General features: G+C 70.2%; 1 protein-coding gene across 2 annotated transcripts; it reads right to left on the bottom strand.

Annotated features, from left to right (window-relative positions):
- Positions 1–8: 8 nt before the first annotated feature.
- On the bottom strand, positions 9–16,244 carry ITGA3 (integrin subunit alpha 3). 2 transcript variants are annotated; one of them, XM_084222398.1, is made up of 26 exons: positions 16,053–16,244; positions 9,928–10,049; positions 9,759–9,841; positions 8,873–9,122; positions 8,038–8,121; positions 7,455–7,662; positions 6,634–6,827; positions 6,264–6,352; positions 6,028–6,164; positions 5,851–5,937; positions 5,703–5,770; positions 5,486–5,622; positions 4,883–5,029; positions 4,705–4,802; positions 4,437–4,602; positions 4,289–4,357; positions 4,115–4,194; positions 3,948–4,025; positions 3,321–3,423; positions 3,025–3,195; positions 2,811–2,924; positions 2,593–2,706; positions 2,211–2,309; positions 1,988–2,113; positions 1,277–1,433; positions 915–1,050 (listed from the first exon to the last, which is right to left on the bottom strand). In XM_084222398.1, the coding sequence occupies exons 1-25, from the start codon at positions 16,217–16,219 to the stop codon at positions 1,323–1,325; spliced, it is 3,102 nt and encodes a 1,033-aa protein (XP_084078524.1). In that variant the 5' UTR covers positions 16,220–16,244; the 3' UTR covers positions 915–1,050; positions 1,277–1,322. The 2 variants fall into 2 exon arrangements, with proteins under 2 accessions (XP_084078523.1, XP_084078524.1); XM_084222397.1 differs by lacking the exon at positions 1,277–1,433 and having other exon boundaries at positions 9–1,050.
- Positions 16,245–16,663: the final 419 nt, after the last annotated feature.

Below are 16,663 nucleotides of genomic sequence, written 5' to 3'. Positions count from 1 at the left end.
GGGCCGGGTGGGGGCTGGGGGTGCGGGACCCCCTCCCCAGCCGCCCCCGGTACCGACCGGGCGCCGGGACTCGACACCGAAACACGGAATAATTTAACCCCGCGGGGCGGGGGTGGGATGGGGGGGACACGGCCTGAAGCGCTGCACCCCCCCAAGGCAAAGCGGCGAGAACAGCAGGAGGGGTCTGGGGTCGGGAGGGGAGACCCCCATGGGGTCTGGGGGGAGGAAGAGGAGGAGGAGACCCCCGCGGGGTTTGGGGTGGGGAGGGGGTGCAGGAGGGAACGCGCTCCCACAGCCCCCCTTCTCCCCGGGGAAAGCAGAGGGGTCCCGCACCCATTGCCGAGGGGAGGGGGGCGAGCGTGTCCCGTCCCCAGGAGCCGGGACGTGTCCCAGGGCGGCTGGGGACAGGGACAAGGGACAAGGGACAGGGAGGTGGCGAGCGGAGTGTCTGCGCGGGGAGGGGGGGAAGGCACTCGGTGAGGCCAGCAGCACTTCGGGGAGCGGGAGGGGGGCACATTTGGGGGGTCGCCCCCACAAGCGTGCAAGGCACGAGCGTGCAAGAGCCCCCCTGGAATGCCGGGATGGGCTGCGGGAGCCCCCCGGGAGAACCGGGAGGGGCTGCGGGAGCCCCCCGGGAGAACCGGGAGGAGCTGCGGGAGCCCCCCGGGAGAACCGGGAGGAGCTGCGGGAGCCCCCCGGGAATGCCGGGAGGGGCTGCGGGAGCCCCCCGGGAGAACCGGGAGGGGCTGCGGGAGCCCCCCGGGAGAACCGGGAGGGGCTAAGGGAGCCAAGGCCGGCGGCGGCCGCGTCCGAGGGTCAGGGGCGGGGAGAGATGCGCTTGTGCAAAGTCAGAGCCCCCCTGGCAGGGGCCCGGGAGGGGACAGGGGGTCAGTAGTACTTGTCCGGCTCCTGCCACTTGGTCACCCAGAGCTTCTTGCGGCGGCGGCGGGGCAGGAGCCCCCCGGGCTGGTAGCGCTGCTCCTGCCGGATCCGCACTGCGTGGTACTTGGGCATGATCCGGTAATAGCGGGTCCGCTGGAAGAAGTCACACTGCAAGGGGGACACAGAGGGGACAGGAGGTCAGTGAGGGGCCCGAGGGGGTCAGGGGCAGGGGCGGAGACCCCCGAGGCGGCGAAGAGCAGAGCAAAGGGAGCAGCGATCCTGGAGCCGCTCGGAGAGCCCGCGGAGCCCTGAGGGACCCTGCGGGACAGAGGAAGAGGAGAGGAGGCTGAAGAGGAGGAAGATGCCGCTGCAGCCCGGCCCCACGGGGCATTACCAGGCGGGGCCCGCGGCGCCCGGGGGGGCACGGGGGGTGCCCCCCGTTAGTAGTCGTCCGTGAGCCGCTCGGTTTCCGACGGCTGGATCCTCATCTCCGCCTTCTGCCCCTTGGCCTCGTACATGGCCCGGGTGTTGGCCCGCCGGAAGAACCCGCACTGCAGGGAAGGGGACAGGGTCAGGGGGTCGGGACAGGGGCTGGGGGGGCTCCCGGGCACCCCCCCGCAGGTGGGGGGAGCGGGGCAGGGGGATGCCCCGCAGGGATGCTGCGGGGTGGGGGGTCCTGCAGACCCAGCGACCCCTCCTGGGTAAAAGAGGGGGGGCTTCAAGAAGCTGGGGGTGCCCCCAGGGGGCTGTGGGGGTCCCCCAGTCCCTGCAGTGCAGCCACAGGGAAGGAGGTCCAGCCCCGCTTTTGGGGAGCACACCCCAAAATGTTTTGCACCCCAAGACACGTTGGGAATGTCTCCGCTCCTCTTCCTCATCCCTCTCCAGCCGGGAATCTTCCTCCCGGGAGGGCACCACCCACCTGGGGGACACCTGCCACCCGCGGGGGGCACCTTCCAGCCGAGGGGACAATCTTCCAGCCACGAGTCCCTCGCACCCCTCGCCAGGCAGGGGGGAGGCGGCCACAGGAGTGACAGGAGCCCGTCGGGTCTCAGCACGGCTCCTGCACCCCCTCTGCCCTGGGAAGGGGATTTGGGACCCCCCTCACCTTCCAGAGGAGGAGGATGATGAGCCCCAGCAGCAGCAGCCCGGCTGCCACCGACACCAGCACCAGCCAGAGCGCGATCTCGGCCGGCTGCTCCTCCTGCAGCTCCGAGTCCACGTCCACGGAGAACTGGGGGGGGTGGGAAGGGTCTGGTTGGGGCTGGGGGCTCCAGAAGAGGCCCCAGTGCCGCCCAGTCTGCCCCAGTAAGGGCCCCGGCGTGGCTCACCCGCACCGTGTGGTTCCTCATGGTGATGGTGGGCACCTGCGAGCGCAGGAACAGCGTGGCCGTGCCCGCCACCTTCACACGGTCAAAGTCCCGGAACTCCTGGGGACAGGGGGACACGCTCAGGGACAGGGACAGACACGGGACACGCAGAGGACAACACGGGGATGGTGGTGGGGACACGGATGAGGAGGACACGGAGGGTGACGTGGACACGGATGATGATGGAGACACGGACGATGGGGATAGAGCGGGGACACAGGTGACAGAAGGGACACACAGCGGTGGCTGCCAGCTCCTGAGCTGAGCCCTGGCAGACCCGGAGCCCTGTTTAACACCCCGCAGGGCTCAGCCCCGAGCCCGCAGCCCCCTCGATGGGACTGACCTCGATGAAGGTGCTGTTCCAGACGCGGGCGCGGAGGCTGAAGCTGGAGGGGAGCTCCGTGTGCAGCAGGGGACACTCGAACCACACGCAGCGCGCCGTGCCCGCCGAGCAGCTCTGGGGACACGGGGGTCAGGGCGGCACAAAGCACCGCCCCGGTGCCACGGGGCAGCGGGGACAGCGACCCGGGACGGGGGGATGCGCCGCCCGACCCCACTCACCAGCACCGCCTCCGACCTCGGGCGCCGGCCGGTGGCCAAGGTCACCGGGGGCTCCCCCGGCTCGGGGGGCTCCAGCTCCCGCCTCCGCCGGGATGGAGCCTGGTCCTGCAGGAGCTGAGGCGGGAATCACCCATCAGAGCCCGGGCTGTGCCGGGGGGCTGAAGACCCCCGCGGTGCGGCGGGGACACGGCCCCGAGGGCAGCGGGTGACTCACGGTGAGGTTGAGGGGGTTGATGAGGCCGCCGGGGGGGTGACACGTGTCGTTGCCGTTCACCAGGATCTCGGTGGGGTAGAGGAGCCATTTGCCATTGGGGATCTCGTAGGGCCACTCAAACCCCAGCAGGATTGTGCCCAGCGTGCCCAGGGACTCGCCTTTGGTGGTCACCTGCGGGCAGGGAGGGAGGTGGAGTCCGGCGTTCCCAAATCCGCCTCCCTCCCGCGTTCCCAAATCCGCTTCTCTCCCGCGTTCCCAAATCCGCCTCCCTCCGGCGCCGGCCACGCCCAGCTCACCTGGAAGTCGAAGGTGAGGGGGCTGCCCACGTCCTGCTCCTGTTTCATGGCCGACTCGCCCACCACGGTCCCGCTGAAGTAGGACTGGATGTGGGAGGAGGCTCTGGGAACGGGATGGGGGACGGGAACGGCGTGAGGGACACAGGGGACATCCCATTGCTGCCCCACTGCTGGGACACGGAGGGCTGGCACAGCCAGACTCGGGTGGGGGAATGGAGGGGACACAGAGAGGGTGCAGGGGACACAGAGAGGATGTTGGGGACACAGAGAGGGTGGAGGGGACACAGAAAGGATGGAGGGGACACAGAAAGGATGGAGGGGACACAGAGAGGGTGGAGGGGACGCAGAGGGGATGCAGGGGACACAGAGGGGATGCAGGGACACAGAGAGGATGGAGGGGACACAGAGACAGTGGAGGGGACACAGAGACAGTGGAGGGGACACAGAGACAGTGGAGGGGACACAGAGACAGTGGAGGGGACACAGAGGGGGTGCAGGGACACAGAGAGGATGGAGGGGACACAGAGAGGATGGAGGGGACGCAGAGGGGGTGGAGGGGACGCAGAGGGGGTGGAGGGGACACAGAGGGGGTGCAGAGGACACAGAAATGGTGGAGGGGACACTCACATGCTCAGCGAGGACTGGATGCTGTAATCCACCAGCAGCTTGGCCAGCACGGGCTGCAGATCCTCCTGGGTGCTCTGCCTGCCGGGGCACCGGGATGGGGCACCGGGATGGGCACCTCCCCGTCCCACCGGGACCGTCCCCGCCCCCGTCCCGCCCCACCCACTCACGTGGACAGGTCCAGCCACACCTCCACCTCCCGCGTGTCCAGCATGATCCCGATGGCTTCGAAGGTGATGGTCAGCTCCGCCTGCACAGGGGGGCACGGGGAGCAGCTTAGCCCTGCTGAGCCCCCCAGGAAGGGCTGGGGGGCAGCTGGGGGGCAGCCGGGGGGCAGCTCTCACCCTCTGGTTCCTCTTGAAGGGGTTTCCCAGCTCGCACAGCACCGTCTCCCCAAAGGTGCAGGCTCCGCTCTGGGAGGGGGGGACAAGAGGGTCAGGAACACCCTCGGGAAACCCGGTGGGACTCGGGGCCCCGGGGTGCCCCCCGTACCGGGCGGACGGAGGAGGGCAGCAGGCTGGGGGGCACAGTGACGTTCAACAGGGCCTCGTGGGCGTCCTCGCCGTTCCAGGGCGCCGAGGGCGCGTTGGTGATGTTGATGCTCAGGTGCAGCTTGCGCACGTCCCGGCTGTACTGCAGCACCTGGCTGCCGTTCACCCTGCGCGCACACAGCGGGCTCAGCGCCCCCGCGGCACCCAGGGGACGAGGGGACACCCCTAGGGGACACCCCCAGGGGACACCCCCAGGGCCCCGCTGTCACCTGGGCAGGGGCTGGTTCTGCTCGGTGACGAAGCTGCTCCGCAGCTGGAGGTTGCTGTAGCACTGGTTGTCGGAGCCGCATTCCTTCTGGAACTCGATCTGCAGGGACAGGGATGTCACCTGAGTCCCCGCCGGGATGGTGGCACCCCAGAGTGTCCCTTCCCCACTGCCCGGCACACCTTGGTCTCGTTCTCGTGGGATTGGTCCTGGTTGAGCACGGGGAAGGCGTCCAGGGAGTGGGGGCCCAGCTGGAAGGTTCTGGGCCTTTCCAGCAGGGAGTAGTTCATGGAGAGCACGATGGGGTGCAGCTTGTCCCGGATGTTGTCCTGCGGGGGGGAACCACACACAGATCCCTCCCTGGCCCCAAACTCAGCCCCAGCCACAGCTGGGGAACCCCTCTGCTGCTGGCAGCACAGTGAGAGACCAGAGAGTGATCACAGGGATGGAGGGATGGAGGGATGGAGGGATGGAGGGATGGATGGATGGATGGATGGACGGATGGATGGACGGATGGAGGGATGGATGGATGGATGATGAATGGATGGAATCCATGGATGGATGGGGATGGATGGATGGATGGATGGATGGATGGATGGATGGATGGATGGATGGATGGATGGAGGGATGGATGGAGGGATGGATGGAGGGAGGGATGGAGGGATGGAGGGATGGAGGGATGGATGGAGGGATGGATGGATGGAATCCATGGATGGATGGATGGATGGATGGATGGATGGGGATGGATGGATGGATGGATGAAGGACGGAGGGAAGGACGCTCACCAGCAGCAGGAGCTCCTGGGACTGGCAGCGGGTGTCAGGCATGGAGAAGTCCCCGGTGTAGGTGGCAGATTGGGACCCCGAGAACCTGACCCTGGGCGGGTGCCGGTCCTTGTCAGCCTCCAGAGTGTACTGCAGGGCTGGGGGACACCACAAGTTGTCCAACGCCCCCCACAACATGTCCCCATGTCCCCCCACCCTCCCAGCACCCCCCACTCACTGATCCTCTCGCTGTAGCTGGGGTCCCCCGCGCTCTGGTTGTAGGAGAAGCACAGCGTCACCGTCATGCTGGGGGGACAGAGGGGCTGTGAGCCGAGCCAGGAGTGCCACCAGCAGCCACGGGGACACCGGGGACACCGGGGACTCACCAGGATTTGGGTGTGCACTGGGCAGGGTCCACCTTGCTGGGGGTCACCGTGAAGGTCTTGTCCAGGATGTTGATCACAGGACGGGCTCTGGGCAGGGATTGGGGTCGGCTGAGCCCCCCTGCTCTGTGCCCACCCCAGGGGGGGCAGGACACCTGTCCCCTGTCCCCGTTGCTGTACCTGAGCAGGACGACTCTCTCGCTCAGGCTGCCCACCAGCAGGTCCGGGTAGGAATTCCCGTCCATGTCCAGCCCCCCACTCAGCGAGTACCCGAAGGTTTTTATCGTGGTGGGGCCCAGCTCTGCCCCACTGATCACCTGGGTTTGGGGGGCAGGGGGGTCTCACCTGGTGCCCTGCAGGGGGATCCTGGGGGGGGATCCAGGCCCTGCCCGCTCAGGGCTCCCCGGGGCCGTTACCTGCCGGGGTCGGTCCCGCAGCCCCTCGGCGCTGCTGTGGTAGATGTAGACCTTGCCAGGCCCCTCGAAAGGAGCCCCCACGGCGATATCTGGGGGGGCAAGAGCAGGGTCAGCCCCCCAGGGCTCTCCCTGGGACCCCAAACTCCAGCTCCACCCACAGGCAGGCAGCCCTGGCCAGGTGAGACCCCAAAAACTCAGCACAGGAGAGAGGGAGGGATGGACAGAAACAAGGACACAACCAGGATCTCCAACCTACGCCCCATCTCCTCCTCTTCACCACAAACACCTCCAGAGACGCCCCCCAGGCCCCCTCCTTCCCTGAGCCCCCCAAAAAAGCAGCTCCCCACCAAGGTGTCCCCTGGCCACTCACCCTGGAACCCATCCTGGTTGATGTCCCCGAGGCTGGCCAGGGCGAAGCCGAAGCCAGAGTAGCTGGGCCCGGTGAGGAGCAGGCTGGGGAGCTGCTGGAAGCCCCCAGCCTCATTCATGTACACGAACACCGCGCCCCCCACCTCCTGCTTCCGCTCGAAGTAGTAGGGGGCCCCCACCACCAGGTCCTGCCACCTGCGGGGGGACAGTGGGGTGCTCGGGGCTGGGACACGGCCCCCACCCCCCCATACACACCTGGAGAGGGGGAGAACCCCCCCCAGAGGTGTGGAAATGTGGCTCGCCCCCAAAAAACACCCCCAGCCCAGAGCTGGGACCCACAGAGATCCCAGGGGAGCTGCTCCAGGTGAGACCCCCACCCTCAGGAGCAGCAGAGTGCTCCAGGTGAGACCCCCACCCTCAGGAGCTGCAGGGTGGTCCAGGTGAGACCCCCCACCCTCAGGAGCTGCAGGGTGCTCCAGGTGAGATCCTCACCCTAGGAGCTGCAGGGTGCTCCAGGTGAGACCCCCACCCTGAGGAGCTGCAGGGTGCTCCAGGTGAGACCCCCACCCCTGGGAGCTCCAGGATATCCCAGGTGAGACCCCCACCCCTGGGAGCTGCAGGGTGTTCCAGGTGAGACCCCCACCCTCAGGAGCTGCAGGGTGCTCCAGGTGAGACCCCCACCCTGGGAACTTCGGGGTCCAAGCCCACCTGAGCTTCAGGCCATCCTCAGCAAGACCCCCCACCCTCATGAGCGGACAGCCCCCGGCCCAGGTGACCTCAGGCAGCCCCGCCCCGCAGCCGGCGGGGGTCGCAGCCCCTCACCCATCGTTGTTGAGGTCGGCCAGGGCGAGGGCGCCGCCGAAGTAGGAGCCGACCTGCGGCCCGGGGAGCAGCAGGCTCCGGTTCAGCGTCTGCCGGGCGCCGCGGCTCAGCAGCAGCACGGCGCCGGTGTGCCGGTACCGCGGCGCGCCCGTCACCAGCGTCACCGCGTCCCGCTGCAGCACCGCGCTGCCCACCTCGGCCGTGTACCCTGCGGGGGCGAGGGAGGGCGTCAGGGACCCCCGGGTGTCACCCCGACCCCGCAGATCCCACCCTGAGCCCCTCCAGCCCCGGGGGGGAGCACTGGGAATGGCTCACAGCCTCCCCGAGTGTCCCCGAGTGTCCCCAAGTGTCCCTCACGCCTTTAACATCCACGCCCCAAACCCACAGCCCCCACAGCTCCTCCTCACCCCAATCTTCTCCCTCCGTGCCCGACGTCACCCCAATGTCCCCACTGCCCCCCAGGCTCACCATTCCGGGGGGAGGGGGTCTTCAAGCCTCCCCGAGCCCCCCACCCCTTTAACACCCATCCCCCCCAAACCTCCTCCTCCTCCTCACCCCAAGCCCCCCCGGGGGTCCCCCCCACCTATGTAGGTGTTGCCGTTCCTCTTGTTGGGGTAGGAGAAGTCATGCAGGTCCCACGTCTCCCTCTGCAGCATGTAATCGGTGCCTGGAGTGGGGAGGGGGCGTCACCCCTCAGCATTGGGGGGTCCCACAGGGGCAGGGGAACCTCGGGGAGGGGCTGGGGGGTCCCAGAGGGGCACGGGAACCGTGGGGAGGGGGTCCCATGGGGGTCCCACAGGGGCAGGGGAACCTCAGGGAGGGACTGGGGGGTCCCAGAGGGGCACAGGCACCGCGGGGAGGGGCTGGGGGGTCTCACAGGGGAATGGGAACCTCAGGGAGGGGCTGGGGGGTCCCACAGGGGCATGGCCACCTCAGGAACGGGGTCCCATGGGGGTCCCACAGGGGCATGGGCACCGTGGGGAGGGACTGGGGGGTCCCACAGGGGAATGGGCACCTCAGGAACGGGGTCCCATGGGGGTCCCACAGAGGTACGGGCAGCGTGGGGAGGGGCTGGGGGGTCTCACAGGGGCATGGGCACCTCAGGAATGGGGTCCCATGGGGGTCCCACAGGGGAATGGGCACCACGGGGAGGGGCTGGGGGGTCCCAGAGGGGCACAGACACCTCAGGAATGGGGTCCCATGGGGGTCCCACAGGGGAATGGGCACCACGGGGAGGGGCTGGGGGGTCCCACAGGGGCACGGACACCTCAGGAATGGGGTCCCATGGGGGTCCCAGGGGGCACAGACCCCCTGGGGAAGGAGGCATCCCCAAAAGTAAGGGGAACCCCCACGAACAGGTGTGCCCAGAGGGGTGACCCCAAGGGTGGCAGGTCCCCCCGGACCCCCGGGACCCTCACCCTGCCAGTTGTAGGCACCAGGCGCCCCAAAGTAGATGATGTTGGCGCTGAAGCCGGCACTGGTGCCCATCTGGCACATGCCAGTCTCGTCGGTGTCGGTGTTGGCGTTGCACATCTCGTTGTGGTACGTCTGCCACTCGTCCCCGAGGTCCAGGCGAAGGTCATTGCCACGCACGTAGCAGCGCCCGACCATGCGGCGCTGAGCCTCTGCCCCCGACCACAGCACCCGCGTGTAGCGGTGGGCACAGGCCTGGGGACAGCGGGACAGACGGGGGACAGCTCAGGGACAGACAGGGGACAGCTCAGGGAACAGCCACAGCACCCGCGTGTAGCGGTGGGCACAGGCCTGGGGACAGCGGGACAGACAGGGGACAGACAGGGGACAGCTCAGGGACTGACCACAGCACCCGCATGTAGCGGTGGGCACAGGCCTGGGGACAGCGGGGACAGACGGGAGACAGCTCAGAGACAGACAGGGGACAGCTCAGGGACAGCTCAGGGACAGGGGACAGCTCGGGGACTGACCACAGCACCCATGCGTAGCAGTGGGCACAAGCCTGGGGACAGCGGGGACAATGAGGTTCAGGGGACACCCCAAGGGTGTGTGTGTGTAAAGAACCAGGATCCGGGCGTGCAAGGCTCTGGGTGTGCAAGGATCTGGGATCTGGGTGTGTGAGGACCTGGGTGTGCAAGGATCTGGGATCTGGGTGTGCAAGGCTCTGGGTGTTCAAGGATCTGGGATCTGGGTGTGCAAGGATCTGGGATCTGGGTGTGCAAGGCTCTGGGTGTTCAAGGATCTGGGATCTGGGTGTGCAAGGATCTGGGATCTGGGTGTGCAAGGCTCTGGGACCTGGGTGTGCAAAGCCCCGCGGTGCCCCGCACTCACCAGGACCCTCCCCGGTGGCTGCCGCTGGCTGGCCACTGTCACCCCCAGCCACATGTCCTCGATGATGGCCTTGTCCGGCTCATCTGCGGGGGAAGAGCCGGCCTGAGAGGGGGTCCCCCCTCCGGGGGGGTTTTGGGGTGGTCACACACCCCGGGGAGGGGTCACCCACCCCTCAGCTCGATGGCCAGGCGCTGGCAGTCGCGGGTGGTGGCACTCAGGGGACAGGCGTACACGGCGCCCGTCCGCGTCCCGTTCACCGGCTCCGCGTCCTGGGGGGCCCCCACCAGCAGCCTGGGGGGCACAAAGGGGACACGTGGGTGGCTGATGGGGGGAGCAGGTCCAGCCCCCAAACCCCTCCTGCTCATTTTGGGGTGCAGAGCCGGGTGGGTGCCCTGGGGAGGGGACACCGGGGCGGCTTCCCCAGAGTTTGTCACACCCTGACACCCCCAAAAAACGGGGTCAGCCCAATGTGCAGAGCTGGAAGGTGACACAGGGACCCCAAACGGCTTCACGGACAGACTGACGGAGTCATTGCTCCCCCACTCCTTCCCAGACCCCGTCCCACGGCTGAGCCCCCATCCCTGTGCATGGGGGGGGGGGGAAGAGGGGTCACAGTGACCCCCCCAAAATCTCACTGGCGGGGAAAACAAGAGGGAGGGGCAGCCCCGGGGGGCCCCCCCGTCCCGGTAAACACCGCGGCCCTTCCCGGCCGGGCTTTGATCCCTCTGCAGCCCCGGCAGCTGCGGCGTGTCCGGCCGACAGCGCCGAGCGGCCGTGCCAGGGAATGCGGGACAGGGAATGCGGGACAGGGAATGCGGGACAGGGACACGGCCCCGGGAGCGGGGAGGGCAGCGGGGATGGACACCCCCTCATCCGGGATGGACACCCCTCCTGTGGGACGGACACCCCTCATGGGGGACAGACACCCCTCATCTGGGACGGACACCCCTCATCTGGGATGGACACCCCTCATCCGGGACGGACACTCCTCATGTGGGACAGACCCCCCTCACCCCGGACAGGCCCCCCTCACCCCGGAGGGGCTCGGCCAGCACGGGGCTGTCCCAGGACCGGCAGCTCCTCCCAGGGGTGACCTCGCCCGGGAAGAGCAGTGCCACGGGGGGACATTGGCATTCCGGGCTGGATGCGCCCCCAGCCCCTCCAGGTGATGCTGAAGGGACCCCCCACCCCAAAGGAAGATGCCGGGGACCCCAGGGAAGGCCCCGTGGGCCCGGCACGGGGACTGGCACGGCCGGAGGGCTCCGGAAGGGCCAGCCTTTCCGCAGGGAAGTCCTCCGGGAGCGCCGGGACAATGGCGTGGAGGTGGCCGGGCTGGGGGAGGAAGTGCCTCCCTCTGGCAGGCGGGACACGGGGGGACAGGGCACCCAGGACACGGAGGGTACACGGCACTCAGGACATGGCACCCAGGACACGGAGGGGACAGGGCACCCAGGACATGGAGGGGACAGGACACCCAGGACATGGAAGGGACAGGGCACCCAGGACACGGAGGGGACAAGGCACCCAGGACACGGAGGGGACACGGCACCCAGGACACGGCACGCAGGACATGGAGGGGACAGGGCACCCAGGACATGGCACCCAGGACACGGAGGGGACAGGGCACCCAGGACACGGAGGGGACACACTGGGGACATGGCACCCAGGACATGGCACGCAGGACATGGAGGGGACAGGGCACCCAGGACATGGCACCCAGGACACGGAGGGGGACACAGCACCCAGGACATGGCACCCAGGACACCCAGGACTCAGAGGGGACATGGGATGCAGGACATGGCACATAGGACATGAGGCTGACACGGCACTCAGGACATGGCACACAGGACACAGGGGGGACACGGCACCCAGGACATAGAGGAGACATGGCACCTAGGAGATGGCATAGAGGACACTGATGGCACATGGCACCCAGGACATGGCACCCAGGACACAGAGGGGACACAGCACCCAGGACAGAACACCCAGGACACAGGGGGGACATGGCACCCAGGACACAGGGGGGACATGTCACCCAGGACACAGGGGGGACACGGCACCCAGGACAGGGCACCCAGGACACAGGGGGGACATGTCACCCAGGACACAGGGGGGACATGGCACCCCGGACACAGGGGGGACACGGCACCCAGGACACAGCACCCAGAGCTGCTCACGGGGCACTGCTGTACCGAGCTGGCCCGTCCCCAGCAGGGCCAGCAGCGAGGACAGGGCCGAGCGCCGCTGTCCCCGCGGCAGCGCCCGCGGGCAGGGAGCGCCGGGAAGCTGAGCAACGCGGGGCCCGCAGCGCGGGCACGTCCGGGCGGGCCGGGCGTGACTCAAAGCCCAGGCGCAGGAGGAATGCGGGGCCCCGGGCAGCCCCCGCCCCGGCACGCCGGGACCCCCCCGGGGCGGCTGAGTCAGCCCGGGGCTGCAGGTGGGGGGGGGGGGTTGGCACCGCTCACCCCAAAGGGGGGTCCGGGGGGGCTGCTCCCCGCAGGAATGCCAGGATGGGGGTGCCGGAGAGCGGGAGCAGCTGGGAAGGGAAGGGAACGAGGGGGGGATGGCTCCTGGTGATGCCAGCTCGGTACGAAGGAATCTGCCCACCCCAGCTGCAAGGGGGGGCACAAGGGGCACCATTGTCCCCTCTTACCTGGGGGGAAGTGACTCAGGGCAGCTGCCATGACTCAGAGCTGGGGGGGGCGGGGGGGTCCTGCCCCCACAGCCCGAACCCCACCGGGACCTGCAGCCCCGCGAGGGGGGTGCCCCCAAGCTCCCCCGGTGGTCCCGGCCCAGCCAGACCCCGCCGTCCCCGCGGGTCCCGGGGGGCGGGAGCCCACCCAAGGCAAGCAGCTCCGGCATGCCGCTGCCTCCGGCCAAGATTCCCGGCACGGCACGGCACGGCAGCCCACCCGCAGCTCTGCTCCTGGGAGAGGGGGAGTGCGGGACGCGGGGCCTTCCCGAGCAGGGGGGGCACCCAGGGGCGGCCCCCAGCCGGGCCCGAGCCAAGGGGCTACGTGTCCTCGGGGGAGCAGAGCTGGGATTCTGGGGGGCCGGGACCAGTTTGTGGCGCTGGTCCCAGCGGGCCGGGGGGACGGGGAGCCGGGGTTGCGCTGGAGATGGTCAAAGAGCGGCACGAGGGGGAGGCCGGGACGGGAGGGAAGCAGGAATGTGAGGCCGTGCTCCGTCCTAATCCGCCCTGGCAAGCGAGGGGGGCTGGATGGAAGCGGGGGGGCGGGGGGGCTCCCTGCCAGCGCTGGCTCAGCTGGGAGGGGGGGCTGTGGGAGGGTCCCAAACTGCGGCCCCCCTGAGGTGGGAGAGGCAAGGATGGCAGAGAATCCCACCCGGCAACCTCAGCACGGGGGGTCGTGCAACCCCCTCCCCAGGGAGCAGCTGGGCAGCGAGGGGAGCTCCTCATCCATCTCCCACCACGCTCCGGGGGTGACGGGAGGGGAGGAGCAGGCGGGGGGGACCCGGCCGGGACCCGGCCCGTCCCCGGTTCCTCCCCAGTGCCGCTGGGTTTGTCACGGGGGTCCCCGGGCACGCAAATCCAGCGGGGCCCCTCTGGGAAGGAGGCGGGAGAGGGGAGACGGCTCCTGGAGGGATGATGGATGGATGGATGGATGGATGGATGGATGGATGGATGGATGGATGGATGGATGGATGGATGGACAGACAGACGGCCCCACATCCGTCCCCCTCCTCCTGCCGAGCAGCCGCAGCCCCGCAGGACCCCGGCGGATTCGGGCCAAGGCAGGGGGAGCTCAGCCAGCTCCAGCAATCCGCAAAAGCCCGGCCGGGGGGAGGGAAAGCTGGGAACGCAGCCAGGAGAGAGCTCTCCTCACCAGCCAGCTGGAATCAGGAAAGACCCCCGAGCCCCGGGCAGAGCCCCAGTTCCCACAGCGCTGCAGATGTGGGTGCTGCCTCCCCTCAGGCTGCAGGTTTTGGGGGGTGGTCTTCAGCTTTCCTGGAACGGCTCTGCCGTGCCTCAGTTTCCCCAGGTCACTCAGGGACCTCCAAACCCACCCGGGCCGGACCGAGCCAAAGCGGCTCCCGGTGGGAGCGGCCGGAGCCGGCGGGAGCGGCCGGACGCGGGCGGCGCGGGGAGCTCGGTAATCTCGGGAGCGCTGATAAGAGCCCCGCTCCCAGCCGGCGCTCACCTGGCCGGGGAGGAGCGAGCAAACAAACCTTTGCATGGGCACAGCTCCGCGGGGCGCGCAGAGCTCGGCGGGGGCGGAACGGGGGGGCTCCGGCATCGCCCTCGCCCCTCCCTGCCCGCCTGGCCCCCCGCCAGCGCCCGCCCGGGAATTCGGGAGTGCCGGCGCTGCCCCGGAGCATCCCTCCGGTCCCACCGCCGTCCCGACAGCCAGAGCTGGAGCCAGCCCCCCCAAAAAAGCACGGGACACCCCCTCCCGCGGGCAGACGGGGGATGACGGTGGCAGGAAGCGTCCCTTTCCTGTCCCCACCCTGCACCTGCGAGCAGAGGGCACCGCAGCCTTCACCCGGCACCGGGGCGCGGCTGCGACCCCCGGGGGGCTCCGGGGCCCCCCTGCGCCGGCCACACCCCGGAGCGGCTCCGACACCCCGAACTAGGGCCAGCCCAAGGACGGAGAGAGCCCCGCGCTGCTCCCGGCGGCGGAGGCTCCCGGGGGACGGGCCGCGAGTGCCCGGGGGGGTTCTGGCTCTGGAGCCGCTCCCCCGCAGCCGGTGGAGCCTCCGCGCCCCGCGGGATCGTGCTGGGACACGCTGGGACACGTGGCGCAGGTGTGGGGGTGGCACGTCCCTGTCACAGCCCCCCCAAACCCCCCCGGGGCCGTTCCCGGGAAGACACGAACGGATCCGTCCCGGTGGCGGCCGCGACCCCCGCCCGGTGCCCTCGCGGCGGCGGCTCCGGTGCCACCGGAGCGGGCAGGACCCGGCCGCGGGTGGGGCCCAGGTGTCCCCGAGGGTAGGGGGGGCTCCCGCACCCCCCGAGCTCCGCAGGGAACGGCTCCGCTCCCTCCCGCACGGGAGCGGCAGCAGCTCCTCATCCCACGGCCCCAAATGCATCCCTGGAATGCGGAGCGGCACATGCCTGCACCGGCAGCTGCTGCCAGCCCCCCCGGGAAAACCGGGAACCCCGGGGGTCTCCGAGGACCCCCCCGCAGCCGTGAGAGCCGCGGGAAGCTGATCCAGCAAAAAGCTGTGCCCTTGAGGGGGACAAAGCCAGCGCGGCCCCTGCGGCGGAGCCTGCTCCCGGCACGGACGGGAATTCCCGGCCGGGAGGGACCGGGGACCGGGAGGGGCCGGCGGAGCGGGGGGACAGCGGGGGACACAGCGAGTGACAGCGGTGGGACGGCACGGGGACCGCTCCGGCTGAAAAGGGCTTTTGTTGGGGCTTTGCCCGGCCGGCAGCAGGAACCACAGTCCAACAGGTTCCCGGGCACGGGGCCCCGCCGGCACCGGCGGCGGCTCGGGGGGCGCGGGGGCTCCGCCACCGCCCCGCTGAGGGTCGGCGCCAGCCGGGACCGCTCCGCTGGGGAAGGATCCCCCCTCTGGAGGGGCTCCGAGCCCACCCGGGGGGACACGGGGTGTTCCCACGCTGCTGCCAGACACCCCCCCCCCCCGGTGTCACCGGGACCCCGCTGCGGGCGCTCGGCACGCGGGGAATGAGGAGGGGGCTCGGGGCGGGACCCCCAGCGATGGGACCCCCGCCAATGGCGGGGTGCGGACGCCCCCCCCGAGGAGAGCGGACCCCCCCTCAGCTGGGCTCTGGGACCCCCCGCGCCCACCCGGAGCCCCGACCCCCCCACCCCCCTCCAGGTGCGCCCCGCCCCCACAGCGGCGGCGCGGGCTCGGGACTTCGCCCTGACACAGAACAGGAACCCCCCCCACAGGGACCCCTCCCCACAGGGACCCCCAACATCCCCGGGGGACCCCCCGTGCCACAGAGACCCCACCCCACGTGGGACCCCCATCCCAAGGTGGGGGCTCCTCACCTCCCCGTGGGACCCTCCCCGCTCTGCCCCACCCCACGGGCGACCCAGACCCTAACGGGGACCTCTCCCAGCGCCTCCGCCCCCCACGGGGAACCCCCCCCGCCTTTTCACGGGGACGCCCCCGCCCACAGGTAAAGCGCTGTCTCACTCCCCTCCGCCTCACGGGGGTCCCGACCACCGCAGACCCCCCCCGATCCTCCCGGGGGACCCCTCCCCGTTCTTCCCCGTCCCAACACCCCCCCCCATCCCCCAGGTGAGCCCCCCTCGCTCTCCCGCAGCGCACGGGGCTCGTCCCCCGCCCGCCGGCCGCGCTCACAGGCTCCGCTCCCGCCGCTCCGTCTCCCGGTGCAGCGCTACCGAGAAGCCGAACAGGGCTCCGCCGGGGCCCTCCTTGAGCACCGGGAAGGTGCGGTCCAGGTTGAAGGCGGCGGCGGCGCCGAGCAGCACCGGGCCGAGCCCGAGCAGCAGCCCCGGCAGGGCCATGTCCCGCACCGGCCGCCGTACGGCCCTGCCGCCCCACCGGGACCGGTGCGCGGGAGGGGGCGGGGCCGCGACGCTTCCGGACACGCCCCTTAAAGGAGCCGCGCACCGCTCTGAGCACGGCGGGTACCTGCGAGCGCAGGTGTGCGGGGAGGGAGGGGCGGGCGCACCTGGGGCAGCTGCGGCGGCCCCGCGGGGGGACCGCGGCCCCCAGACCCCGCCCCCTGCCGGACCCCGCCCCTGCCGGACCCCTCCGTGTGCCCCCCACCCCACTGTCCCCTCCCCACCCCCCCGAGGGACAATTCCCCCCCCTTCTTCCCGCCCTGATCCCCCCGGGGTAGGACCTCCCTACCTGGCCCCTCTTTGGGATGGGATCCCCCCGCCTCGCCCCTCCCCATGGGATGGGGACCCTCCCCAGGAGAGGGGGGACCCCCAAGTTAGGGAACA

This window comes from Fringilla coelebs, assembly GCF_963513975.1.
Source record: "Fringilla coelebs genome assembly, chromosome: 27".
Taxonomy (NCBI): Eukaryota; Metazoa; Chordata; class Aves; order Passeriformes; family Fringillidae; genus Fringilla; species Fringilla coelebs.
This window is presented reverse-complemented; position numbering and strand designations above follow the sequence as displayed.